This window comes from Aedes albopictus, chromosome 3 (assembly GCF_035046485.1).
Source record: "Aedes albopictus strain Foshan chromosome 3, AalbF5, whole genome shotgun sequence".
Lineage (NCBI taxonomy): Eukaryota > Metazoa > Arthropoda > Insecta > Diptera > Culicidae > Aedes > Aedes albopictus.
The window spans coordinates 420,631,991-420,659,685 of NC_085138.1; the positions used below are offsets into that span (position 1 = coordinate 420,631,991).

The 27,695-nt window shown below is 43.8% G+C and overlaps 3 protein-coding genes and 1 long non-coding RNA gene across 5 annotated transcripts; 2 read left to right on the forward strand and 2 right to left on the reverse strand.

The window, feature by feature from the left end:
* Window positions 1–1,964: 1,964 nt before the first annotated feature.
* LOC109410720 (large ribosomal subunit protein eL39) lies at window positions 1,965–2,674 on the reverse strand. Its single transcript, XM_019684238.3, has 3 exons — window positions 2,567–2,674; window positions 2,360–2,463; window positions 1,965–2,281 (listed from the first exon to the last, which is right to left on the reverse strand). The coding sequence occupies exons 1-3, from the start codon at window positions 2,567–2,569 to the stop codon at window positions 2,233–2,235; spliced, it is 156 nt and encodes a 51-aa protein (XP_019539783.1). The 5' UTR covers window positions 2,570–2,674; the 3' UTR covers window positions 1,965–2,232.
* A 582-nt stretch (window positions 2,675–3,256) lies between these two features.
* LOC109410719 (small ribosomal subunit protein mS27) lies at window positions 3,257–4,860 on the forward strand. Its single transcript, XM_019684237.3, has 2 exons — window positions 3,257–4,438; window positions 4,495–4,860. Exons 1-2 carry the CDS (start codon window positions 3,371–3,373, stop codon window positions 4,774–4,776), a joined length of 1,350 nt encoding a protein of 449 aa, XP_019539782.2. The 5' UTR covers window positions 3,257–3,370; the 3' UTR covers window positions 4,777–4,860.
* LOC109410615 (coiled-coil domain-containing protein 22 homolog) lies at window positions 4,824–27,695 on the reverse strand. 2 transcript variants are annotated; one of them, XM_062856355.1, is made up of 6 exons: window positions 27,552–27,695; window positions 21,239–21,487; window positions 21,003–21,174; window positions 20,587–20,932; window positions 19,914–20,527; window positions 4,824–5,780 (listed from the first exon to the last, which is right to left on the reverse strand). In XM_062856355.1, exons 2-6 carry the CDS (start codon window positions 21,286–21,288, stop codon window positions 5,205–5,207), a joined length of 1,758 nt encoding a protein of 585 aa, XP_062712339.1. In that variant the 5' UTR covers window positions 21,289–21,487; window positions 27,552–27,695; the 3' UTR covers window positions 4,824–5,204. The 2 variants fall into 2 exon arrangements, with proteins under 2 accessions (XP_062712339.1, XP_029731609.1); XM_029875749.2 differs by lacking the exon at window positions 27,552–27,695 and adding an exon at window positions 21,565–22,102.
* Window positions 22,378–25,321, forward strand: LOC109419245 (uncharacterized). Its single transcript, XR_003898238.2, has 3 exons — window positions 22,378–24,722; window positions 24,781–24,901; window positions 24,965–25,321. It is a non-coding gene; the product is annotated as an uncharacterized LOC109419245 (long non-coding RNA).

Genomic DNA, 27,695 nt, shown 5'->3' on the forward strand with positions numbered 1-27,695 from the left:
TACAAGCACTCGGAGTTTTCGAGCGACGCGTGCTAAGAACGATCTTCGGCGGTGTGCAAGAGAACGGTATGTGGCGGAGAAGGATGAACCACGAGCTCGCTGCACTTTACGGCGAACCCAGCATCCAGAAGGTGGCCAAAGCCGGAAGGATACGTTGGGCAGGGCATGTTGCAAGAATGCCGGACAACAACCCTGCGAAGCTGGTGTTTGCAACGGATCCGGTTGGCACAAGAAGGCGTGGAGCGCAGAGAGCACGATGGGCGGACCAGGTGGAGCGTGACTTGGCGAGCATTGGGCGCGACCGAGGATGGAGAGCGGCAGCCACAAACCGAGTATTGTGGCGTACTATTGTGGATTGTCTTATCTTAATGATGTTGAACAAATAAATGTATGTATGATACTTAACCCTTCAGCGCGCGCGCTGTTGTAAAAAGTATAACACTACCAAAAAACCTCGCTTTTAGTATACAGCGCAAGCGCGGTGCAGTTTCGGTTGCTTGATGGCGCGCGTCCTGGAAGGTTAAGACACTTTCTTGCAAAATTTCATCAACTTTGATCAATTGGTTTGAAAGCTACTAGTGTTGATAGGGGTGAACTGCCTATGATCGCATATCAGTCCCATCTTTGCTGGGTTTCCTATTCATATGGGACAGTTATGCGATCATAGGCAGTGAATGTTAGTGAAATTTTTTCGTGTTTTTCATGTTTTTAAGAGGTTTGTGTTCAAAATTTCAGTCATTAACTTTGCCAAATTCAAAAGTTACAGCGCTGATAAATAAAACTAGGAGCTGTACAAAATTCAATGGCGCATATTCTACTCCTTCATTGCTACAACAAAAAAGTACTGCACTGATTCACATGAAATTTTGTAGGTAAAATGAACACATCTTAAGATGCTATTAGGCCAAATTTAAGCATATCTATTGCAGAGTTATAGCTGTACTGTTCTGTGTCCCGATCAGGCTTGATAATCCTCCTCGAAATCAAAAGAGTTTTGCAACATGCTCTAGAGCGATGTTTTGCTTTTGCCTCGTCGCGAAGGAGCGAACGAACCCCAAACAGAGAGGCAATAAAAACTGAGCGAGGAAGAGGGGAACGAAAAAAGAGCTGATGATTATTTCGGGTTTTTGAGTGCGATTTTCGCCTCGAGAGTCTTTCCTTGTATGGGAGTGGAACTCGCGAGAGCTTTTTGAGTGTGAGTGGACGTGAGAAACACAACAAGGAATTATGAGTGTTGGACGAACTCCTCGCTGCGCGGCAAGCTCGCGCTCGGTGCTGTTGAGGATTTGCGTTGTGATTTCTGAGTTTTATTTTCACTCCTCAGAAAATCGCCAAAATCGCTTCCTCATTTTCTCGCGAGGGAGTTTCTATCAAGCCTGGTCCCGATTATTGCGGATACAGGCTTTAGTGGCATTCCAAGAACGTTAAAGATTGTGCCAGCTCTACTCTGTCGAAGTATAGAATCACCTTCATTCTAGTTTACGGACGTTTCTACGTTTGAACGTATTTGGTTCGCTCGAATCCGTACTTATTCTTCTTGCATCTGGGTGCTCTTTGTATTAACAAGGAGCGAAATATGGCGCAGCGAACTAGCGCTATATTGCCCGTTAATTGTTGGTTTATACTCAATTTGAGTTTACTTTCTGGTGAGCACGCTGCGAACACCACCGAGCGTGTCGATCGCTGCAGTCGTACTGTTCGAATCCGTATCCGAATCGATTTTGCTGGCGTAAGCGGGAATGTAAACGATTTGCATTCGAAAGTGGACCCGATCGTAAACAAGAATGAGGGTGAATTATCCTCTTTTAGCAGCATAGCCCTGAACACAAGCACTTCTTGCTCAGCACGATGATCATCCTATGCGACAAAACAGGCATCGAATTAGCTCCACTACGTCTGCATAGTACCGTGACTTTCTTTCCTTCCGATCCGAGACTGGGCGAACCACACAAAAAAACACCGGCTTGTTTATCCATAGTAGAATCTCCACTTCCAGACTTCACACACTTTATTCCGTGTTTCAGACGACGAATTCCAACACTCAACACCGGTTTTCCTTCTTACCGACCAAAAAAAAAATAGTAATAATGTTCATGTGTCGCCAGGCAAGGCAGAGTGGGGTCGGCGGAACAGCAGCGGCGGCGGCAAAGCCGGGAAGCAAACATTCTCCACACTCCATGGTAAACAGAAAATCGCATCCGCGGCAACCTTCTCCGATCGATCGGGGAAAGCTTACAGCTTCAGCTTTGTACGTCTCCAGTGACGGCGCTTGGCGTTATAGCTGAAACGAAGACGGGAAGGGACATTTTAGACATTGGAACCGCCGCCGGGGGATGATTCTCCCCGCAAAACTACTTACCGGATCGTGTTTCCAGTGCGCATTCTGATCCACTGAGGAATGGGTCTGTTTTGCTTCAGCTTTTTAGCCAGCTTCTGCTTAATCCGGAAAGTCTTGTGGGCCGACTGCAACGGGAAACGAAGGACATGGTTAATGTGGGTTGAATTTCACACAGTGGAAGCGATTTTTCGCGGAAAATCTTGGAAAAATTGATTTGTTTTTACGCACCATCTCGGTCAAATGTGTTCACCGTAGTGCAATTTGACGGAAAAGAGATCGTTCTCCGCTTGTCGGAAGTTGAGGAACGCAAACAGTCGCTGGTCGGCGAGTTTGACAGATGTCCAGGGAAACGCATAGTTGCGGCGGAAACGCAACATTTTTGCGATGCTGGCGCTCTCACGTGGTAAATATTGCTTATCCAGAGAAATCTTCCAACCTGGCGGAGTAAAGAAGACAAAGAAGACCTGTTCCGCAAACGTCAAACTGCTGCACACTTCAAAAAGTATGCACACAACCTTGAAACAAAAATAAATAGCTGAAAATCTACATTATGTTTAATGGCGTACAGCTGCATACTAAAGTGCTAAAACTACACCTAATATAGTTTAGAAATAAGTTACATGTTGTGGCAGCAATTGCGATTACATAAACCATAAATGAAACAATTTTCATTATTTTTGAATTTTATGGCAACCAAGTGAGTGAGAGCTTTTTAGCGTGAACCGAGCACTTTTGACGTTTGCGGAACGACTGCGGCGGTCGAAACCACCGCAACCCCGTTGGATTTTTTCTATTTTACCGCAATAGGATTTGTTACTAAAATCCAACCCTGCGTTGAGCATTCGCTTATGTACTGGAGAAGTACATAAGAGCATAAAGTAAATAGAAATGTGACAGCTGCACTTTGTTTACATGGATTTTAAATGAACTGGCCACACTGTGCCATGGTGCTTTCATAACACAGTCGTGTGTTCGAGTGAAAATTCGAAAATTTTAGATTTTAAGTGAATTTAGTTGCATTTCCTGGCAAAAATGTTGAAACAAGTGTTGAGGACCGGTTACGGATATCGACCGTTCATAACCACGTACAGAAACTTCCTATCCGAAGCGTATCTCTGTCGAGATGCATGGCAGGCACGTCTCGCCACACCGATTCTGGCCAAGGTAAACCATGAAGCGCTCTACTACGAGCTGGAGCAAAAGTTCCAACAAAAGAACAAAGTTTCCGCGATCGATATCGACATCTACGCCAACAAGCTAGTCGACGATTCGCACATCGACGAAGTGGCCGACTTGATGTACAAATTCCGCATGACCGAGGAGGCTTCCAGCGTTCTGCAGTCGACGGCGCATGCCATTGCACGGAACTACATCGAGCACAGTCACTACGGACAGCTGATCGAGATGCTGGACAATAGGATCGGCTATGGAGTGTTCCTGGATGATTTCACCGCAAACCTAGCGCTGGACCGATTGGTCACCACGAACGAGTTCAAATGGGCAGCACGGATCAGTACGCTGCTGGCACTGCAAGAGGACTTCACCAATCCCATTACGCGATCGCTGGCCACCTACGGTACCTATCGGTACGTCGAATCCGGCGAAAAGATCGATCATTTTGATGATTTGATTCCACCTCCCCCACTGGACCCAGCCGAGGTCAAGAAGAAAAAGAAGGACGAGATCAAGGTTCGGGTGAAGTTCCTGCGGAACGAGTTCTTCGACGATCACTTCGACCTGCGAGATTCGAATCTGCTGCTGGGCAAGACGTTCCACACGTTAGGGCTGAGCCATGGCCCGGGAGTGGTGGGAGACAGCTGTCGTCTGTTGGGATTGGTGTTGCACGAAAAATGGGCTAAAGCTGCTGAATTGATGGGTACAAACTTGGAATTCAACGCCGATGTTGTCAAGCTGGTGAGGACTTTTGTGGACAAAGTGGAGAACAAGGAGGATGAAGAGTACAGCAAACTGGTGGAAGCACTTGGCAAGTTTGAGGCCAGTGGTAAGATGAACAACGCCAGTTTCGAAAAGCTTCTGCTGGATGAAGTCAACAAGAGTGTGGCCGAGAATGAACAACGCCAGATCGCAGAACAAGCTAAGGTAAGGGAATCTGTGTGATTCTTCCATCAATACTAAAAATGGAGTTTTCTTCGTAGATCTACAGTGACTGGTGTGACGTCCGCCAGCAGCGGCTGGACGAAGAGCTGGCCCGGTTACAACGGGCCAAGCGCATCCAGGACATGGAACAGATGGCACGCGAAATGGACCAGGAAGAGCAGAAGCTGTGGTTCTTCGAGAACGAGGACAAGATCGATTTGCAGATCGACAGCAAGAAGGTGTTCTATCCGAAGCGTTGGTTCGGCAAGAAGAAGAAGCCCCGCGTCGTCGACGAGGGTTACATTCCGCCGGAGGTTCGCCAACGGCAGGGGCAACAGTAGTCGCTGGGTGGTTCTTTCGCTTTTAAGAGATAGTAGGCTTGGAAACGTTCAATAAAGCTCTTGATGGGCACTTAAGTTTGTGTATTTTGAGTATGGTACCTAGTTTTGTGTGGACAGTTCTAAAATATTCTTGCGGTTAGTCTTACATATGGATAATGTACCATTTCCGACACATCTGACTCCCACATTTCATATTCCTTCTGTTTACTTTTCCCATGTACATAAGATTCTTACGCATGTATTTCTATTAAAATATTAGGTTTTCGAAAAATGTTATTGCCGGTCATCACATGGCTAACTGATAAAAAAACGCGAACCAAAAAAATAATATGGAACGAGCTCACTAGCTTAAACATCAAAATCAAACTAGGATTGTATGAAAAAATATGAGACTCAGATATGTCGGAATCAGCCAACTTATAAAACGATTACTGCCTACTACTGGCCACCTCCATCCGGCGTACGCTTTCCTCCAGCCGACTACTTTCGTTCTGCATTTCGGTGAGATCGTGCGTGATCTGCGCCAAATTAGCGGCCGTATTTCGGCCCTTTTCGTTCTCGATCTGATCTTCCAGGTCACGCACTTCCCGCTTGATGGCGCCGGTTTCCTGCACCAGCTTGATCAGTTCCTCGCAGTCCGAGTGTAGCGTGACCAGCAGTTTGTAGGCCCGCTTCGAGTGTTCGTCCTTCTTAGCATTCCGGAATATCAGATCGTCCGTCACGGTGAACTGCCGGTCCAGCTGGCCGGTTATATTGTTGATTTCCTTCTGCAGCGAGCGCGTGTCCTGCAGAATCTGATCGATGCCGTTCTTTTGCTTGCGAATGTTGCCGATGATCTCCAGGATCCGGCTGGTGTAGGCCGTTCGGCTAACGGTTTTGTTCAGCTTTTCGAATTCTTTCTGGAGGCGCGCGTACATGGCTCCCTTCGTTTGGAGATCGATCACTACTTCTTCGCACTTTTGACGGGTGGATTCGATTTGATCCAGCACTTGTTGCGATTTGGACTAGAAATGAAGAAAACATAAGATTATTGTTATATTTCAAACCATCGGTATAGGAATCTGGTATAGTGGTCACAAGGTGGAAGCAGGTATTATATGTTCTTCACCGACGACAAGACGCTGAAGGTTTCCATCTACATACTTTCTTGAGCAGAAACCCGAAAGCGAGCTGTTGAGCGCGTTCAAACAGTTTCACATCCTTTCCGTATCAATGGCCTGACGCCATGGATGAGGAATTTCGCGCGTTGGTGGACTCCGCGCTGTTCACCGTATTACGAAAGTAAAATGAAGCACTACAAATGCATACTAAACTATAATATATAGTGTTTAATGAAACATTACAAATGCGTAATAACATGGGACAGGACGAGTGGACGAATACATAACACAGAACATATATTTGGCCCTGTTACCCAAGTGAATAGCAATTTCCGATAACAGGATGACGACGTTTCATAATTGTTAGTAGTCCATCAGTCGATCCTGCAATCGCATTTTCTCTGGCAGGTTGCCTATTTCTCGCAACGTCAGTTGCTTTCATAGTTTTAGTTTTGCATAGGAATTTCTAATTTTGAGGGGGCATTCTGATTCAGATTATGAGACGTCTACATTTTGATGTTTCTGTTAGAGAAGGGTCAGCAAAATGTCTTCTAATTTGTCATTGCCCGAAATTACCTAAGTGTAAGCCATCAGACTGAGACCAAAGAGATCTCATGATGCTCTGTTACACTAGAACACTGCAAATGAGAAATTAAATTTGGGATGTCTTTTACAAACTAGAATGAGACATGTAAAACAAAAATAAAACTTGTAACAACCGACAGCAAAAAGACAACAAAGCCGTAAATCGTAGTGCAGGGCTTGCTTCACCTAGAAGTATAGCACCGACTACGACGAGGTCTTCGCTCAGCAGGTAACATACCGGAGGAAATCTATAGTCAAGCACGTTGATGTCAAAACGGCGTATCTGAATGGCAACACAACAATAATTCTACCACCGTGCGGGCTCCTTGAAATTGTCGAATGTTCAAACTTAAGCAATCAGTTCGTGGAATTTGAAGGTGGATTCCGTTTACAAAGTCACGAGGTTTCCCTAGTCCAAGATCAATGCCAGGTCAGTACAGTCAGGTCAGTATAATTCTCATTAACGTTGATGATATGCTTATCATTACGCAGACTAAGGAGCAGTATTGTCGGGCCGCCACCAAACCGGACTTCGCACAATCAAGTCGCGACGCGACCCAACTCGCGACGTTTTTTAATCATGTCAAAAGTAGTGCGCATCATTCCCGTTGTTGTCAGCAACACAGCGCACTAGATGCGTAACAGTTGCGACACTTGTGGACCAAGAAAATGGCAATTTTTGATTGTGTGTCGGTCTTGATTCCAACCGGATAGACAATACAAGTCCGAAGAGTTTGCAAGCCAATTTCACCATATCAAACCTTGGTGATACCTACTTGTCATTTTTTTGGGAACCGAGAAGGGCGAAGTCGTACACAAGCTGTATCAAGCGGCGAACATTTCAGTAACAAATTTTGAAAACGACGTATAATCAATGGTGTAGCATTGATTATACCTAGATTGAGTTTAAATAAGGGCGAAAGTAACATGAGAGAGTTCTCTTCATCGACTCTCTCTTCTTCAAATTAAAGTGACAAGATGCAAGTATGATTGGAACTTTTTGGTCATAAATCGCTAGATTGCGATGCAATCTAGCGTCTAAGTCTAAAAAAGTTCGATTGAATTTGCATCTTGTCACTTTAATTTGCAGAAGAGAGAGTCGATGAAGAGAACTCTCTCATGTTACTTTCGCCCTTATTTAAACTCAATCTAGATACGTCGTTTTCAAAATTTGTTACTGATTTGTAAGCTTGTTCGACGGTTTAACTTTGAGAATGCGAAGCCATTGAAGACGCCCCTTAACCTCTACAGCATAAGGAGGAGATAGATCAGCTACCGGACAACAAGCACCACCCGAGTCTGATCGGTAGTCTGCTGTGTAGCGGTTCAGACGAGGCCGGATGGGAACCTGAATATCGGAATAGGCGTTGATTAGTGTGCAGCCGTCTCGTTCGTTGGAGTGCCAACACACTTGGCACCGTAGACTTGGCCATCGGGATGCGGACGTTGTCGAGGCGATTTTTGGGAATGGTCAGGCACCTGGATCAAAAATGGTGGACTGTGGAATCAAGACGATTTACCGTTGCTGCCTGGAAGGAAAAATGGCACGGACCCCTTCCCCGAAAACGGCGCATCGGGGATCAAAGGACGTATTGTCTATCCGGTTGGAATCAAGACAGACATTCAATCAAAAATTGCCATTTTCTTGGACCACAAGTGTCGCAACTGTTTCGCATCAAGTGCGCTGTGTTGCTGACAACAACGGGAAGGATGCGCACTACTTTTGACATGATTAAAAAACGTCGCGAGTTGGGTCGCGTCGCGACTTGATTGTGCGAAGTCCGGTTTGGTGGCGGCCCGACAATATTAGACACAGTGCACAAGGACATTAGTGGACCTATAATGAGAACTCCCAGCGGGAATAAATACTTCCTTACTCTAATGGATGATTTCACCCGGATGGCGTTCGTATTTCTCCTCCAGCGAAAATCCAATGCAGCTGTCAAGATACGAGAGTTCGTGGTGTACTGCAAGACACAATTTGGAAAGACGCCACGCATACAGAAATCGAATGGCGGTGACGAATATGTCAGCCACGACCTGCAAAACCCGACCGAAGTGGAAGGCGCAGAAAATGCATTAAACTACGATAGTGCTGAAGAAGAAGCGTATCACGAGCAGGAGGAGTCAAGTTCTGGAGCTAGCGGATTGCCTCGTCGGGCGACCAGGGGAATCGTTCCAGCGACGACTGAACGATTATATACTTGAGTTGACAGCTATGAACTGTGGTGAACCAGCGACATTCGAAGAAGCTACGACAGTCAACGAGGAGCACAGTCTCTCATCTAGAATAACGCATGGGAGCTAGTAGATGCCCTGGATGGCTGTAACGTAATCGGCTATAACAGGATATTAAAAAAGAAGCTGAATGCTGCCGGTAACGTTGATCGGTTCAAGACTCGACTCGTTGCCCAAGGATTCGATCAGGGTCAACGGTACGGATGGGACTATGAGTTTCGGCGCCCGTTGCTATGCAGTCGAATTTTCGAGCATTTACTGACCATAGTTGGACATCAGAGGTTGCAGTATTGAATCGTATTGAACTGTATTGAAGCATGCTATCAAAAAACGGTGTATGAAGGACATCCCAAGTAACAATCTTGATTCTATTTGGTTTTATTTGTTTTTATAATAGTTTTATCGGAACATTGCATATTCTAGTTGATCTTTTCGGAGTTTCAGTTGAGCACAACTATTCTTTGTCAATATGTGATTTTAAAAACACCTCCAAGAATACTTAAGGTTCAGTTCATAAAACCATAAACACAACAAGACCCAAGAAACCAAAAGTTCCGCTTCCCATGACAAAATGCACTTTCAAGTTCCGCGAAGTTCAGATAAAGTGCCAAATGGAACTTTCTGCCTGCTTAAGAGGCTAACGATGAGCCTTTCTGGAACTTCGGTCCCAAGTTCCGGTAAGGCTCATTGTTAGCCTCTTAAGCAGGCAGAAAGTTCCATTTGGCACTTTATCTGAACTTCGCGGAACTTTAAAGCTGCTTAAGGTGCTTCTCAGAACTTTGTCGGAACTTTCAAGTTCATAGAAGTTCAGTTCAGTAGCATTATGTTTCAATGAAGATTAAATTTATTTCTTTTACAGAAAACAACTGTTTAAGCATACACGAATAAAAGACAAATATGAATTTATCAAATCAAAAAATGAAAGGCTTGACCAAAAAAAAATTGCTGCCCATGGGATTCGAACCGATAGTCGATGCGTGAGAACCCTACGCTCTACAACAGTACTATAGTTGCGATTGTGTGAACAGCAGGTAAAGTCTGACTTGAACCGATTTTCTGTGGGCAGCTAATTTTGCACATTTGTACAGTAGTGAAGTTAGAATGACTTTGTCAAGTGTCTTCAGCACCGCAGCGGTAAGTCGGCAAGCTATCACGCAGGAGGATCCAGTTCAAATCTACATACACTGTGGTGCATAATTGATCGGACAAACGCCGATTTTCATACAAAATGGCCAAGTTTAAGATGCTGTAACTATGGTTTGCTTTGTTGGATTGAGCTCAATTTTTGACACAGAACTACAAATATGCTTAATTTTGTGTATACAAAGTATAAAATGTTTTCGTTCACAGGTCTGGGCGTGGCAAGGCGTTGGAAATATTGCAAAAGTGATCGGACAGCGGTACCCCTTTGATTTACACGCGTGCCGCTGTCCGATCACTTTTGCAATTTTTTCAACGCCTTGCCACGCCCAGACCTGTGAAGGAAAACATTTTATACTTTGTATACACAAAATTCAGCATATTTGTAGTTCCGTGTCAAAAATTGAGCTCAATCTATCAAAGCAAACCATAGTTACAGGATCTCAAACTTGGTTATTTTGTATGAAAATCGGCGTTTGTCCGATCAATTATGCACCACAGTGTAGCAGCAACATGTGTGAAAATATAATTATCAGAAGCAGTTGTCAGACATATATGAATCACAAACCCACCAACAGGGTGGGGTTGCGATTCTGAAAATCACATTTTTGTTTCTGCATGAATTTTGTCAAAGTTCGGGCAGAAGCTGCTTAGAAGGTGTTAGAGATACTATAATTATAGCAGGCGTTAAGACCGAACGCCAATCGTAGTAGCCTAGATTTAAATTTGAATAAATTTTCACTTCTGTTTCTACCACTGCACAGAGTAGTTCGTTTTACTGCCTACCTACTCCAACAGGTTATTGGCCCAAGTATTTTTTCAAAAGAAGATTCCAGAAGCAGTTTAGAAAATGTCTCTCGGAGCTGGTGACCATCGGGCGGAACGGGTTCCGCAAGCCCCGCAACAGATCCAGAACCTTTCAAGCCTTCCCCCCATCGAGCGGCTGAGCGGCCGCAAAAATTGGCCCACGTAGAAGTTTGCGGTGGAAACGTATCTGGAGCTGGAGGAGCTGTGGGAAGCAGTCAAGCCGATTCCCGACGCGGATGGGACGCTACCGGCGGTCGACGAGAGGAAATGCAGAAGAGCACGTGCGAAGATTATTCTCCTGTTGGATCCCATCAACTACGTGCACGTAAAGGACGCGAAAACGGCCCGTGAGGTTTGGGCGAAGCTTGAGGCAGCGTTTGAAGACACCGGCCTGACGCGCCGGGTGGCGTTACTCAGGAAGCTCATCACGACGACGCTTTCGGCGTGCGGCAACGTGGACACGTATGTAACGGAAATCATTTCCACCGCTCATAACCTTCGAGGCGTTGGTTTCGAAATTTCCGAGGAGTGGATTGGTTCGCTTCTACTGGCTGGCCTTCCGGAGGAGTACAAGCCAATGATAATGGCGCTGGAAAATTCCGGCACCCCCATCACCGGCGACAGCATCAAGACGAAGCTGCTCCAGGAAGTGCAATTTTCGTCGGACAAGACGGCGTTCGTTGGAAGGAAACCATTTCCAGCGAAACCGAAGCAAGGCGTACCCGAAACCCGGTCAGCTGCGCAGTCAAAAGGTCCGAAGTGCAAACGTTGCCACAAGTACGGGCACATTGCGAGGGAATGCCAGGTAAGAAGCGAGACGAGGAAAGGATCGGCATTTTGCACGGTGCTGAACACAACTGGTTGCCATAGCAACGACGGTTGGGTTTTCGATTCGGGCGCGTCGGACCACTTCACCATGAATCGCAGTATGCTGGTCGACCCAAGGCCGGCGAGCGGCGTTGTCATGGCAGCGGATAAAGGTGTGATGAAGATTGCTGCGACCGGCACCGTCAAGCTTTTTCCGAAATGTTGCCCGGAAAATACACCGATAGACGTGCACAACGTAAAGTTCATCCCAACGATGTCGAACAATTTGCTGTCGGTGAGCCAAATCGTGCGACGAGGTCACGTGGTGCAATTTTGCAATCGTGGCGTGAAGGTAATCGACCCCGCTGGTGACGTCATCGCAACCGGTACCCACGATGTGACGAATGGCCTATTTCGTTTCGAAGAGTCCGAGGAGCAAACCGCTCTGTCGCTCGCAGCTACGCCAGTCAACTTGAACGTCTGGCATCGGAGAATGGGACACCTCAACGTCCGAAGTCTGAAGCTTCTGAAGAACGGTCTTGCATCCGGGATCGAATTCAAGGAGTCAGCGATGGAAAACTGCACGGTGTGCGCCATGGGTAAGCAAATTCGACTCCCATTTTCAAGCAGCGGTCATCGTGCCACCGGCGTATTGGAGCTTGTCCACACGGACATTTGCGGACCAATGGAAGAAACCTCATTAGGTGGAAGCCGGTACTACGTGTCGTTTGTGGACGATTGGACGCGGCGCATATTCGTCTACTTCCTGGAGACGAAATCCGAAGCTGAGGTGCTACAAGCATTCGACCAGTTTCGCGCCCTAGCGGAAAAGCAGACCGGAGCCAAGCTGAAGGTCATCAGGAGCGATAACGGTAAGGAATACTGTAATAAATCGTTTCAGAAGCGTCTTGCCGAGGCTGGCATCATCCACCAAAAGTCAACCGAGTACACACCGGAGCAAAATGGGTTGGCCGAGCGTGTCAATCGAACCGTCGTCGAGCGTGCAAGGTGCATGCTATTCGAGGCGAAACTACCGAAGTCTTTTTGGGCGGAAGCGGTGGCAGCTGCGACGTACGTGATCAATCGGTCCCCCACCAAAGGTCACGAATTGACACCAGAGGAAGCCTGGAGCGGAAGGAAGCCCGATCTTTCCCATGTGAGAGTTTTCGGTACGAAGACGATGGCACACGTTCCCAAGCAAAACCGGAAGAAGTGGGACGCGAAATCGAAGGAGTGCATCCTGGTCGGTTTCGACGAGCTGACCAAAGCCTACCGCCTTTACGACCCAGTGAAGAAGGACGTCTTCAAGAGCCGTGACGTAGTGTTCATGGACGAACTGTCTCAATCCGGGACGCGGGCGCAACCAGTCGCCATGGAGAGCAAGCCAACTCGAGTGCGGACGTTCGTTAATCTGAACTTCGACGTCAGTCCGATAGAAGCAAATCCACCGGCTGAACCACCGCGGCCTACAGTTGAAGAAACTCCCGATGACGAAGCATCTGGATCCGATGAAGATTTCTATTCGCAAGCAGAATCAAGCGCAGGCGAATATTCAGACGGTGCTGAGGGTGACGTGACAATTACGGCGCTCCCACCGCGACAATCTTCATATCCACCGGAGTCACAGGTGTTGAGGCGCAGCGGTCGGGAGCGCGCAATTCCAGGCAAGTACCACGATTATGTATTTCCGAACAAAGGCTATCCGTTTCCCCCTCCTACAGGACAGTCTGACCAAGCCGGTCGGAGCGGTCTGCAACAAGGACTGAAGGCCAGCAAACATCCGGCGAGGAAGTCGGGTGATCCCCAAACGCGAACGGAGGCGCTGCGAAGCGGCGACGCGTCTCGATGGCAATCCGCCATGGACGAGGAGTTTCGGGCGCTGATCGACAACGGCACGTGGGAGTTGGTGCAGCTTCCGGCTGACAAGAAGGCTGTCGGCTGCAAATGGCTCTTCAAGACCAAGCAGGACGAGAACGGCAACGTAGTACGTCACAAAGCAAGGATCGTCGCTCAAGGCTTTTCGCAGCGCTACGGGACGGACTACGACGAGGTCTTCGCACCGGTGGCAAAGCAGACGACGTTTCGGACACTGCTGACCGTTGCCAGCTGGAAAGGGTCCATCGTAAGGCACGTCGACGTCAAAACGGCGTATTTGAACGGTGTGCTTGAAGAAACCGTGTACATGCGCCAACCCGAAGGATACCACGTCGGGGACGAGAGGACGGTTTGCCGATTGAGGAGGAGTTTGTACGGCCTGAAACAGTCAGCGCGCGTATGGAACCGTAAAGTGGATGCTGTTTTCAAATCCATGGGATTCCAGCCGACCGAATCGGATCCGTGTTTGTACGTGCGGCGCACTAATGGTTCGGTAGCGTATATTCTAATATACTTTGATGACATGATCATTGTAACGCAAACGGCGAAGGAATTCCAGTCCATTTTGAATAAGCTGCAACAACAGTTTTCCGTAGCGGACCTCGGAGACATCAGTCACTTTCTTGGCGTACAAGTCGAGAGAAGCGCATCCGGGTTCAAGCTCAACCAGGAATCGTATATCCACACGATAGTTGAACGGTTTGGCATGGAGCAGGCGAAACCCTCGAAGGTGCCGCTCGATCCGAGCTACCTACAGAAGAAGGAGGAGATGGATCAGCTGCCGAACAACCACGACTACATGAGCTTGATTGGTGGTCTCCTGTATGTAGCTGTACACACGCGGCCCGACATTTCCGTAAGCGTGTCCATTCTGGCGCAAAAATCCAGCTGCCCGAATGCGCAAGACTGGGCCGAGGCCAAGAGAATTCTGCGCTATTTGAATGCCACCAGCAACCATAAGCTGCATCTCGGAGCCTCCAGTGAAGGTTTGCGAATGTTCGTCGACGCAGACTGGGCCGGTAATGCTCGCGATAGGAAATCGAATTCCGGCATGATTCTTCGGTTCGGCGGAGGACCAATCTCGTGGTGCTCAAGAAAGCAAACGTGCGTTGCGTTGAGTTCGACCGAAGCTGAGTTCGTGGCACTCGCTGAAGGGTGTCAGGAGTTAGTCTGGACCAAACGGCTGCTGGAGGAGATCGGTGAAGCAACGAAGGAATCGGTCCCCGTGTTCGAGGACAATCAAAGTTGTATCAAACTGGTCGAAAGTGATCGCATCGAACGACGTAGCAAGCACATCGACACGAAGTTCTTCTTTGTACGGGACCTGCAAGAAAAAGGTGAAATTAGACTGCAGTACTGTCCAACGGAATCAATGTTGGCCGATTTGATGACGAAGCCACTGCAACGGGTTCGTCTGGAGAAATTACGATTGGCTATAGGAATCCGTCCGGATCTGCCCGAGGAGGAGTGTTATAGATACTATAATTATAGCAGGCGTTCAGACCGAACGCCAATCGTAGTAGCCTAGATTTAAATTTGAATAAATTTTCACTTCTGTTTCTACCACTGCACAGAGTAGTTCGTTTTACTGCCTACCTACTCCAACAGAAGGCTATCCAGCGTGCTTATGTGAACTTTCAAGTTCCAAAATTACTTAAAAATGAAGCTGCTTAGAAGGCTAATGAGCAACCTCGAACAAGCTGCTTAGCTTATAAAGTACCCTTTTATCTGAACTTTTGGTTACTTGGGGAACTGTTGAACTTATTTTCAGTTTTATAAGGCTCTTGTAGTTATCTTGAATCATCCGTTCTTGATCAAGAGCAACTGTTCTTGCACTCTTGCTTAAGATGAAATAAATTTAAGACGTTCTTGATGGAGGCCAACCAGGCTACATTGAGAACGTTATAAATCCTAGTATTCTTGATTTATGCTTTTAGCTCTGGCATGAGTTGTGTTGGTAGAGAAAAAAATCTCGCAGCAGGCTTTAATTTGCGCAGCTCAAAGCTAAAAGAAATGTAACTTTTATTTCATCGTTTCAAAGGGAATTCATATTATACATACATTTAGTCTTTCCCTACCGGCTCAGGACTCTAGCCGTAGAAATTCAGGATGCGGGGGAATTCAGTAATCGCTTCCTAAACAACCAAGCAATAATAGTCCTAATCAATGCATTATTAAGCAATCATCGGGGTAATCATTACCTAATCTTACTACAGAGACGGAGGAGAAATTATGCTAACGTATGTGCAGAAGTAGTGTGCGATCTAGTATTCGAACCTGTAATGTGGATCACGTAATTAGCAAACATACTCCTAATATCCAAAGTAAAGAGTCCACTTGCCACTCACACAAGATATATACTACGATTTCACAAATCACAATATGCTATCGTATCTAGCGCACATTAGCCCGACACACTCCTAGCGAAATATAGCAGTATAAATCTCACAAAATATCATTAATTTAGAATTCACTATCTCGTGGGAACAGCTTTCGTACATTCCATTCGCCATGCATCTGTTTCCCTGGCTATTGTTTGAAAGAATGACAATCTGCTTCGTACGTATTGTGCGTTTAGCACTAAATTGATTTCCGAAAAAACTTCATCGACTTCCGCCCTAATAGAAAAATATGATACAACGTGCTTAACAACCCTTTCGGGCTATCATAATGATCATACATGGAATGATACAATCATTCACCTAATCAGCAGTGTATAATACATTTTTATTAGGGCGCTGCCTTTTCTATGCGTTAAACATAACGTCGGAAGTAGTGCGCTGTACAGTAAATCTGGTTTTCTATACAGCGCACTACTTCCGACGTTATGTTTAACGCATAGGAAAGGCAGCGGAAGTCAATGAAGCTTTTTCGGAAATCAATTTAGTGCTAAACGCACAATATTCTGCAATCGACGCTGATGGCTGTCATTGTCCGTGCTGCCAGAACAAGTTGAAAAAAAAATAAGACGATCTTATGATGATGTTGATTAAAACCATCGATAATGGACCGACCACCGGCCTAGATTTCAATGGAATCCATGTTGAGAAAACTCATGAACAATGTTCTTATGACCAGGAATAATACTTTTAAATATTTTATTGGTGCATTATAATGGAATCGCGTTGCAATTTTTGGAAGTATCTTGCAACGGGAGCCTATCAAAAGGCGGAAACACGAAAGGCGGAATCACGAAAGGCGGAAACTCGAAAGGCAGACAACCTTAATAGTGTAACGAAAGGCGGGAAATAACGTAAGGCGTAATTTCAAAAAGGCGGAATAAGTAATAAACCATCGTAATTCTATGCTTTTTTATTTAGACATTCAAATTATTTAGTGTGTCACGTTTCAGACATGTTCGTTGTACTAAATTCTGGGTTGACTCAACTCTGCCAAGTAATAAGAAATTAGCATTCTGATTAAGTATTTAAATATGACGTTAGATTTGAACAGGTCATATCTGCATAGAATTCTAGGGAAACTGCGAAACATCATCGATTACCTGAAATAGTTTATTTTATAGAAATTTACGGCTGCTATCTTCCTGGAAGGCTGAATCTTCCTTACGAAGCAGGACGATGCTGAATATGTCTGGGTTCAATTGACGATGACGTAGTTCAAAAAATTTTCTGGTTGGAAATGTCCTCAACTTCTTTGAGCATGAAGTATCTTTGTGTTAGCAATGTGTAATTGCAATTGATTGGCAGAATTCTAACACGACTTTCGACTTAAAAAATCTTGTTAAGGAATACATGAATACATGTTTTCCACACAATACACCGATTCGCCATCCCAATGGGTCGATAAATCACTTTCAAACATGGTTCGGTCAAACTGAAACTAAATCAATCAATTGAATCACGCTGCAAATATGAAGAGGATTGCTTGTTCAAATGGCCAGCTGGATAAGATTATTGATATTGAATCTACTTATAATTTAATCCATGAATTTTTCCTTCTTTTAAACATAGGCTGTTCTTTCTAGTACCATTGCTAACATGGTTTTTGGCGCTGAAACTACTGATATTCAAATCATAAATTTTTCCTTCTTTTGAACATAGGCTATTCTTTCCAGTGTTAAAATAGTTACTGGCAATAATTGTTGAAAAAGGTAAACAACAAAAAACAGATCGTTTTCCACTTTCGTTATTGTTAAATTGCAATTCGTCCTGATGAGAATTCGGCCGAATGACCCAGCATCACCCGCAACACACATTTTGGCTTGCCAGCAAGTATTTCAGAAGCTAGAAAGTCTATTAATTAGCGATTTTGCCCCAAAGTACACATTGCCAATCCCTGAGGGAAGGAACAGTTGCGGTTTTGGCTCCCCTTTTACATTATTCTTATGGGAAATAAAATTGCGGCGTTTTATTAAATGTGTCTGTTATTTTCATGAGGATTTGTCGCGTGGGATTTAGTGCAAATGCGCGTTTGGTAACATTACAACGGCAGCGTGGTGTATAAAATTCAGCGCAACAGTCAATTCTCACTTTCAAAGAGGAAAAGTGTCAATTCTGTTCATAGGCTCCGAAATTGATAAAGAAGTGGGTTTACAATTGGAGGCATATACCCAAAACTATGCCAACTAGGCAACCTCTTCTTATAATGTCATGAATGTTAAAATCACATAAGGCTAATTAATATTTGGCGGACTTTTTGAACCAGCAGAGCAAACGGCCGGCCGTTTGCTCTGCTGGTTCAAAAAGTCCGCCAAATAATAATTAGCCTTATGTGATTCTGCCTTTTGTGATTCCGCCTTTCGTGATTATGCCTTTTGTGCCTTTCCGCCTTTCATTGGTTCCGCCTTTCGTGTTTCCGCCTAACGTAGGACACCCGTTCTTATGACCAGGAATAATACTTTTAAATATTTTATTGGTGCATTATAATGGAAGCGCGTTGCAATTTTTGGAAGTATCTTGCAACATATACAATAATTACAATAATGTGTCATTTTCATTGCGTTTTTTTTTTCAATTTAATTCACCAAATTAATTCATCTTTCTGTCATCAGTAGGGACAATGGAAATTCGCGATTTCGCGGAAGCCGCGAAATCCGCGAAATTGGGCAACGGTCGCGAAATTTAAGAAATCCCATGAAATGCCGCGAAATCTGACAAAATTTAGAAAATAAGCTGAAAATTCCTCATTTTTTTAGTTTTAAAACTAAATTAGGTGGACTAATTGACGATTCCGAGCCCGGCGTATTAAAAGTTAAAACCATTTTACATATTTCTTTTTCGATTTTTCATCAAATTTGTTACTTTTTCTGTGAATTTACGTTTACGCCTAACAAAAACCAACCAAATTATTCATTTCGCATGTAAAACCTGCGTTTTCTTCAACAATACGATTAAAAATATGGAGCCGCGAAATTGCCGCGAAATTCACAATGCTGACCCGCGAAATTTAAGAAATTTTGCCGCGAATTTCCATTGTCCCTACAGCAACAACACTGACAAATTTATTATCGTTTTATCATGCACTTGAAGAAATCTACAAGCAGAGAGCAATTCGCCTTGAGGACAACTTGGGAAGTACAACAAGTTTAAAGAGAAATTTAAAAACAACTCTCCAAGAGCATCTTATGGGATGGGCCGCTTTGGTCTTATGGTGGGTTTATGGTTGAGTTGATGTCGTTTTGCAGAGCAATTTGGTTTATGCATTGTTTTAAAGAACAAATGTTGAAGTATACTTCAAAAGCATTATAAAATTAATTTTGTTACTTGGGATGTACATTGTAGTTTAATCTAAAATTTTGCCGAATAGAGTAAGAGTCGCTCATGCATACCAAAGTCATGAGAGAGATGTGAGCACGAGGAGAGTAAAATTAGTGTAATTTATACTCACCTTGTACTCACAGCTTTCTCACGACTTTAATATGCGTGTGCGACCATATCTTTATTCGGCAAACTTTTAGATAAAACTACAATGTACATCGTACATGTCGTTCAAACACCATTTTTTGATTGCATGCTGCTGAACTGAGATAGTAACAAATGAGTATAACTTTATGCAAGTGAGTATTCCCAACACTGCCTGGAGGACGGCCAGCGGATATTTCTACTTGTATATGTTGAGGACATCTTGGTTGTCTGCAAATACAGTGACGAGTTTCTCTGTGATGAGAGGATCAAGGAAGCATAAGAAGCTCTACGACACAAACTGATGGTGACGGCACTTGGCGATATTCATTGGTTCTTGGGTATCCGGATCGTGAGAAACAGTGATCGCTTGTACAATTTGTCGCGAGATCATTTCGTCAAAAAGATTGTAACACGTTTCGGACTGGAAGGAGCAAAGGGCTCAAAATATCCCATGGACACCAAGTATTTCAAGCTAAGAGTCAACAGTGAGAATCTCTAGGTTAACGGCGAATACCACAGGCTCATCGGTTGACCACACATAGTCTTCCGGACATTGCAGCTTTTGTAGGTATCCTGAGCCACTCTGTGAGCTGACCTACCACCGTAGATTGGACGGAATCCAAAAGAGTCGTCCGTTACTTGATCTCTACCATCGACTACGGACTAAGACTGGCAACAAAAGAAGTAAAAGCCCAGCAACTGTAAACTAATAAAATCTTACCAATTTATCGGAATTCTTCAGTCGATAGGCATCCAAAGTCTCCACCAGCGGAATCCGATGAACGTCCCACTGATCCTGCAGCTTCTTCATTCGCTCACCTCCGGCGGCGATGATCACTTCCAGTTTCTTCACGTTCACCTCGGGATCTTCGAGCAAAATGTGCGTTCGCTCTTTGATCTTCTTCTCCTCTTTCAATTTGATAACGGTTTTCCGCTGTACCTCCATCGTTTCGTCTATTTCCCTACGATTGCTTTCTAATTGAACCCCTTCCTGGGAGCTCTGTTCTATCTCCTGTTGCAACGCCTCGATTTCTTCTTGGAGCGTCTCAAGTGGTGTTTTCCCCGGTTTGGACTCTACTGTAACGTTATCCATTACTATTTTTTCAGCCGTCCCACTTGGTTCCATAGTTTTTCGATGCTTTGTTTCGCTATTTGAGTAATACTTTAGCAGCTTATCGTTGACTGGAAGAAACGCGGTCGTCTGTCGATCCACCTCATCAATGGCACCCGTTGCGTTGGACTTGATCGCACCATCGTTTGCCGCTATCAGCGATGGCACCAGACTGCCCTCATCCAAACAGTCCAGATTACGACGAGACCAAAATTCTTTGACTTCTGTAAGAGGAAAATTTTCGGTTAATTATCGTGCACCGTTTCCAAACCGCGTAACATACCTGCGGCTACATCACCCTGCGTCACAAACGGCACACTGATTTTCCTGGGAACAAACCGTCGGAATGCTATTTGTGCTGGGGTCTCCCCGCTTCCGCTGGCCAATCCTTCCGGACGCCCTACCTGGCAAAACTCCGGCATCCACGGAGCCTGCAGTTGACTATGCAAGCTGCTCAAAATCCTGTTCTCCAACTCGGTTGCACTGTCCACTGGCTGGCCGCTTCCCGGGCCCTTGTCGGCCGCCTCTTTTGGAAGTTTCTCCACCAGGAACATCAACACGCGACGAACCTCGGCCACGTTCGAGTAGAGGAACGTCTGGTAGCCGATATCCCGCCGGTAACCGATCGTCTGAAAGTGGGAAAAATAATCATTCTCATTCACATGGTGACCACTCAATGCAGGAAGATCAAATACTTACCCGACAAGCCTCGGCCAGACTGGCCGTGGTGGTGAAGCGCTGTGCCATTCCAGGCGGTAATGCACGGGGTAGTTCCAAGCTGGGATCGATCAGCGATATACACTTCGATACAATTCGCACCAGCATCGATGGGTTGATGTCGTCCAAGCTGGTGACTTCATCGTCGAGATTACTACAGAAGCGAAAATCCTTTACTTAATCAGTTATACTTATTGCATAAATCAACATCCACTTACCATTCAATTTGCCGCAACGAATGCAGAATAATGTTGTCAATCTCATCCATAGTGCTCCTCTGATGTGAAGCCGCACATCCAGTAATTGAGTGGGGAAACCTTACAAGTATGCGCACTTGCACTAGCCTAATCGCCTCAATTGATTAATCAGTAGACTTCTTGGTTCTCATCCACCAGCTTCTTACATTCGAGATTAATCCATCGCACTTTCACCCGTATATTTTGCAAACAAGTTAGAACGACCGGGTGCTGCAAAGAGATAAAATTGAATTCGTGCAGAAGTAAATACGCTTCGGTTGCTGCAGATTTTTTTTGCTTAAACTCACACAAAACTCTATCGAATCTGGGAAATTTCTTATCAAATTTTGTAACAAAACGAGACGAAAGAAAAAAAAACACCCATCCACTACGGTCTCTGTGGCGGTGTTGAGAAATTTTGACAAGAGTGTTTGATGTTTGATTTTGTATAAATATTGCGGTAAAATAGAAAAAATCCAACGGGGTTGCGGTGGTTTCGACCGCCGCAGTCGTTCCGCAAACGTCAAAAGTGCTCGGTTCACGCTAAAAAGCTCTCACTCACTTGGTTGCCATAAAATTCAAAAATAATGAAAATTGTTTCATTTATGGTTTATGTAATCGCAATTGCTGCCACAACATGTAACTTATTTCTAAACTATATTAGGTGTAGTTTTAGCACTTTAGTATGCAGCTGTACGCCATTAAACATAATGTAGATTTTCAGCTATTTATTTTTGTTTCAAGGTTGTGTGCATACTTTTTGAAGTGTGCAGCAGTTTGACGTTTGCGGAACAGGTCTTCTTTGTCTTCTTTACTCCGCCAGGTTGGAAGATTTCTCTGGATAAGCAATATGTTCACCCACACATCTAAAGATTTATGCTGCGTCGAAAGTAAATAAAGTGCTCGGTGCAGGGTCACACCAAGCAGTTGATAAATTTTCCGCTAGGTGAACACTAGTTCGATAAAAGCAAATTCATTCGTCCTCAAAAATCATCACCTCACCGCAGAATTCACCTCCAAAGGTGAATCCGAATGGTCCCCCATTGTAGAGGCGCTGAGTGAGATAGGGAGAACACTTTTTTGTCTTCAAAATTATTTAACTCATATTTTGCACCGATAGTTGCTGTAGGTGAATTCAGATGACCCCTAATTGTAGAGGCGCTTGGTGAAATAAGGAGAAAATCGTTTGTTTACATAAAAAAGTCAATTTTTTGTCGTCAAATTTTACTCATTTTTTGCTCTAGAAGTTGTTATTTTCCATTTGCAATGGCTTCCATTATCATCATTCTTGATGCCCACGCCGACAGACACCGGATTGGCTTTCAAGAGCAAAACAAAACATACTGTTACCCATCTTTGTTTCGGTAACGCAACTATCGAACTGATGATTGTCGTGAACCGAGGAACGGTTCACGGATCATTTTGTACGGAAGTATTCCGTAATTTACCCATCCGCAGGGCAATTCACACGAACAACACAACCGTCTTCGGACACATCAATTTTTAGACTGAATTCTTGCGTGCACAAGCCTGTTTTTACACACTTATCTCTGACTAACAATAATCTGCCAACTCGTAACCCACAGAAATAAATAAACAGTTAATATTTTATTCCATGACATCTTATTCCTACATTCACCTTCACCTCTACTCTCTAGTGAATGTTATATTGATCAACATATGAGAATATTTAAAGCATACAACATGCAATAATTCAGGCAATGCTTACAATAATACTTAAAAAACATCATCAACTAACAAATACCTTGTTTAAACACATCCTTAATACATCACAATTAACATTTTAAAGCACCACTCATCTAGTTCTATCTCTTCTTGAATATGTTTTATTCGTTTCAGCTTACCAGACTCAAACTTATTTTAAGTAGCAAAACCAGTAAAACATCCAACAACCTCCTCGACAGTTCGCAATTTATACGTTCTAACACACCTCAACGAGTTCTGTCAGAAAATCACATAAGCAGCAAAACCAGTAAAATATTCAACAACTTCCTCGACAGTTCGCAATTTATACGTTCTAACACACCTCAACGAGTTCTGTCTGATATTTGGCATGCTATGTTGGGTTGAGCTTACCAGGCTCAAAAAATCACATAAGCAGCAAAACCAGTAAAATATTCAACAACTTCCTCGATAGTTCGCAATTTATACGTTCTAACACACCTCAACGAGTTCTGTCTGATCTTTTGGCATGCTATAAGGCAATCCATGAGACAGATGCGATCAGCTGATTTCCTTTGTTTACCATGTATTTTTGACATTCGTCGATCGGGGTGACAGTTGAACACAAAGGAATTTGTTAAGCACAGAGAACACTCGACGAAAATTTGGTAAGCTGCACGTACACTGTGTTTACAATTTCAGCTGTCACCCCCATCGCGATATGTCGTCATGGATTGCCTTATGTTGGGTTGAGCTTACCAGGCTCAAAAAATCACATAAGCAGCAAAACCAGTAAAATATTCAACAACTTCCTCGACTGTTCGCAATTTATACGTTCTAACACACCTCAACGAGTTCTGTCTGATCTTAGGCATGCTATGTTGGGTTGAGCTTACCAGGCTCAAAAATTCACATAAGCAGCAAAACCAGTTAAATATTCAACAACTTCCTCGACAGTTCGCAATTTATACGTTCTAACACACCTCAACGAGTTCTGTCTGATCTTTGGCATGCTATGTTGGGTTGAGCTTACCAGGCTCGAAAAATCACATAAGCAGCAAAACCAGTAAAATATTCAACAACTTCCTCGACAGTTCGCAATTTATACGTTGGATTTAAATTTTTAGTTGACCCAACTAGGTCCGATGGCTACTCCGCACCACCGACCAACCTATTCGAAAGTTGGATTTCAATTTTCAGTTGACCCAGATGGCTACTCCGCACCACCGACCAACCTATTCGAAAGTTGGATTTAAATTTTCAGTTGACCCAACTACCCGCATAGAAAATAACATTTTGCCTTGAGGTCCAAACAGTAAATATCTTCTACCACATAGAGTCAGTTTACCACAAACAGTCCCCTTTACGTCCAACAGTATGGAACCTGAAGCGTTGGATTGTATAGCACGGTTTATATAACCCATATCAAAAAGTCACAATATGGTATGATGTCTGCTCATTGTTGAAAGATAATGTTGTAAGGAATAGTAGAAACATGAGTCCACATTCTGCCAAACAGTTGGTGCTTGAATTTCAACATCAAACTAACACATGCACACTTTACTATGTTTTACTCATAGGCAACAATATGGTAAACAGTTCCACACATTAGTTTGTGTGTGCGTCATTTATATTGAAAAAATGCGGCACGCTGTTTGTTTTGTTTTTCACAAAGTGAAAAAGAGGAGCAGGATTTGCTTTCAAAGATCCGCATTAATCGTGAAAATCGGTTGTTACATAGGATTCACCAGGAAATCCAGCTGCTCGAAAGGGTACTCCTCCTGTAAGTAATGGAAATTTTATGTTCATTTATTGATATAACCACTTCCAAACTCCTACAGAGGATCCGACAGCAGTCTGCAATCAGTCGATTTTCCATCCTATCTGGTCTGTATTCTTGCTGGGTGAAGTCTTCCGTGTTAGTTCTTCACCGGTATCGGAAATGCATTTTGCGAGGAATTGGTAAGTTTTTCCCCCGTAAACTAGACATTTTTCAAACATTTACAAATTTCCTTTCTGTTTTAGGACCTGTTTACAAGCCGGACGTGGGAGTCAATTCAAAGTTCCACAGCTACATTACCGTAGTATATGTCTTCCAGCAGCGAATTACCGTAAAAGCTGTCCTTCCCGTGCAGCTGCTCCTAATGGACTCGAGCATTACTGTTTCACACAGTGAAATCCGGATGCATAAGGACCTGATCCAGATCGACTCGACCCTGCCGGACGGGAAGCTCGAGAAGGAAACCCGCTTGAACAATTTCAATTTGTTCGTATCGATGTTTTACATATTTTGGCTGGCACCTACTTAGGGGTAAGATGAGTAAAATAATTTTGGGAATTCGATTTTATGGTGCTTGAATAAACACAATTCAATTATTTGAATATTGCGCTAGTTTTATTTTATATTTTAACTGCATCACAACTGTATATTATACTACCTTTGAACCATATTGCACAATAAAGCAACAGTTACATATACATTGCCAATTTTCATTTCGATTTTACAGTTTAACTGTTGTAGAACGGTTAGCTGAACAGTGAACTGGGCAAAAAATGGATAGTACATTGACCTTTTGACAAACTGTAAACGAAAAATTTTGTTCGAGAAAATTGGCGTTTTTTTATTGTAACATAACTTAACCGCCTATTCCCCATACTGTAATTTGCCCGAGAACCATCTGTCAAACTGTTGAATACATTCATGGTACTGTTGGTTTATTGTTGCTTTAGATGTTATACTATACTGTTGGGGTACTATGATATATGATTTCGAACAGTATGGCAAACAGTACTAGTATGGTTCATGGTTATGCGGGTAGGTCCGATGGCTACTCCGCACCACCGACCAACCTATTCGAAAGTTCGATTAAAATTTTTAGTTAACCCAACTAGGTCCGATGGCTAGTCCGCACCACCGACCAACCCACTCCTGGGTTGGATTTAAATTTTGAGTTGCCCCATATATGCCTTTCCAACAACTTCTATTACAGTTCACAATTTATACGTTCTAGCACACTTCACCGAATTATGTCTGATCTTGGGCATCCTATGTTGGATTAAACCTACCTGGCTCAAAACCACATGAGCAGCAAAACTCACGTTACGTGAACAATAAAATTACAAATACAATTACAAAACCATAAAATATTCGCATCACCGACCAACTTTCACCTGAGTTGGATTTTGAATGTTCAGTCGACCCATACATGCCTTCCAATCAATTTTTATAACCAAGTTCATTGCTAGTTCAAAATTAATAGACCTGTCTGTAATTCCATTTTTTTTTGCTCGTACACTAAGCCATTTTGAGACTTAGTACTTTCATCGAATCTATCACGAACTATTAAACTTAAATTCTCTGTCCAACTAGGTCTAACTACCGACCAACCATACTGACTTTTTTCTATTGTCCCAATAAGCTCTTCTAAATTACCTCCTCAAAGGTGCAATCTTCCAGTTCACTATCTGAGACTCTATTTGGCGACAAAGATCAATACCCATGTCCACGCTATATTTGGTCCCTTACAATCTACAAGCAAATATTATTGTATTTTTCTGTCCGATCATCATGTGTTGGGAACGTTTCACCCAAAACCCAATACTCTTTTCTTCTGTTTTTAAAATCGTTGAAAAATATAACAATCGTAGCCAACTTTGAAGTTCGTATCAGTTCATAAAATGTAATGATAATTTTGCGAATATCAATACAATAATCATGTCCAAAACGCGTAAAATACCATTTGTGCAACACTTCCACCTATGAGTTTTGCTTTGCGACAGATTGCCAATCAGCCTCCCTCCATCGTGCCAACCCAATGCCAAGCAATAAACCATTTTACAAGCCGATTCGGATCAGCTGATCGCTTATTTCATGAATGAAAACTTGGCAGGAAGTGCCGTACTAGAAGTATAATATTAATATCAACATTGTTGTCATTTAATCTAATGTGTTATTGTGCGAACCCTGGTACGAACTTACGGCTTATCATGTTCATCATCCCTACAAAGCTTGCAGCCAACATCAATCGGGTTCCCTCATATACAATGCATTTGGGTTCCCATCCCTTAACAATGGTACAAGATGATGGAATCGAAAAAATGACGTCATCGCGCCTGGGTTGTTTAACAATCATGGGTTTGGGAACGTTTCACCTTTTCATTTCCCCAAACACCTACACTCCCTTTTATCTATTCTAAAGTAAATACATCTACTTTTGAAAGTCGTTGAAAAAATACAGCAACCATCATCAGGTCGTATCTGTCCATAAAATTGGGTTAATTGTTCATTTTGCGAATACATACCCAGGTAATATCAATACAGTAATCATATCCGTAAAATACTTTTTGTGTATGCTTCCACCTACGAGTTTCGCTTTGCGTTTGATTGCCAATCAAATTCTTTGTACCGTGCCAGCGTTATGTCACATCGCTCCGTCAGTCAGTTAAGCAATACTTCATTAAACGAGCCAATCTTATGAATGAAAATGTGTCAGGAAGTAGCTTTAAGCATGCGTGAAGAAGTTCAGACAAATGTTGTTTTATTTACCTCGTTTGTTCTTCTCAGCACTGCGGCTCCGTTAAAGGCTACCCACGAAACCGGATGATTACATACCTGTTAGGACGTTAATTTGTCTCGATGCGCCACTTTTCACCGAATTCCGTAGTAACTCGCGAAAATGGCCTTTTCAAAAGATGATCATCTCTCGTGCAATCACAAAATAAACCCGTATCACTCCTCACCAAGGAGACGGCAACC

Bases quoted from the DNA above. Each gene is read 5' to 3' on its own strand.
- LOC109410615 (XM_062856355.1), bottom strand. From the start codon at position 21,288: ATGGATGAGATTGACAACATTATTCTGCATTCGTTGCGGCAAATTGAA. The intron at 20,933-21,002 runs GTAAGTATTTGA...TCCCACTTTCAG, and splicing joins GTCTGGCCGAGGCTTGTCGG to ACGATCGGTTACCGGCGGGA. The intron at 20,528-20,586 runs GTATGTTACGCG...TTCCTCTTACAG, and splicing joins GCAGGGTGATGTAGCCGCAG to AAGTCAAAGAATTTTGGTCT.
- LOC109410719 (XM_019684237.3), top strand. From the start codon at position 3,371: ATGTTGAAACAAGTGTTGAGGACCGGTTACGGATATCGACCGTTCATA. The intron at 4,439-4,494 runs GTAAGGGAATCT...TTTTCTTCGTAG, and splicing joins AGATCGCAGAACAAGCTAAG to ATCTACAGTGACTGGTGTGA.
- LOC109410720 (XM_019684238.3), bottom strand. The intron at 2,282-2,359 runs GTAAGTAGTTTT...TCTTCGTTTCAG, and splicing joins CGCACTGGAAACACGATCCG to CTATAACGCCAAGCGCCGTC.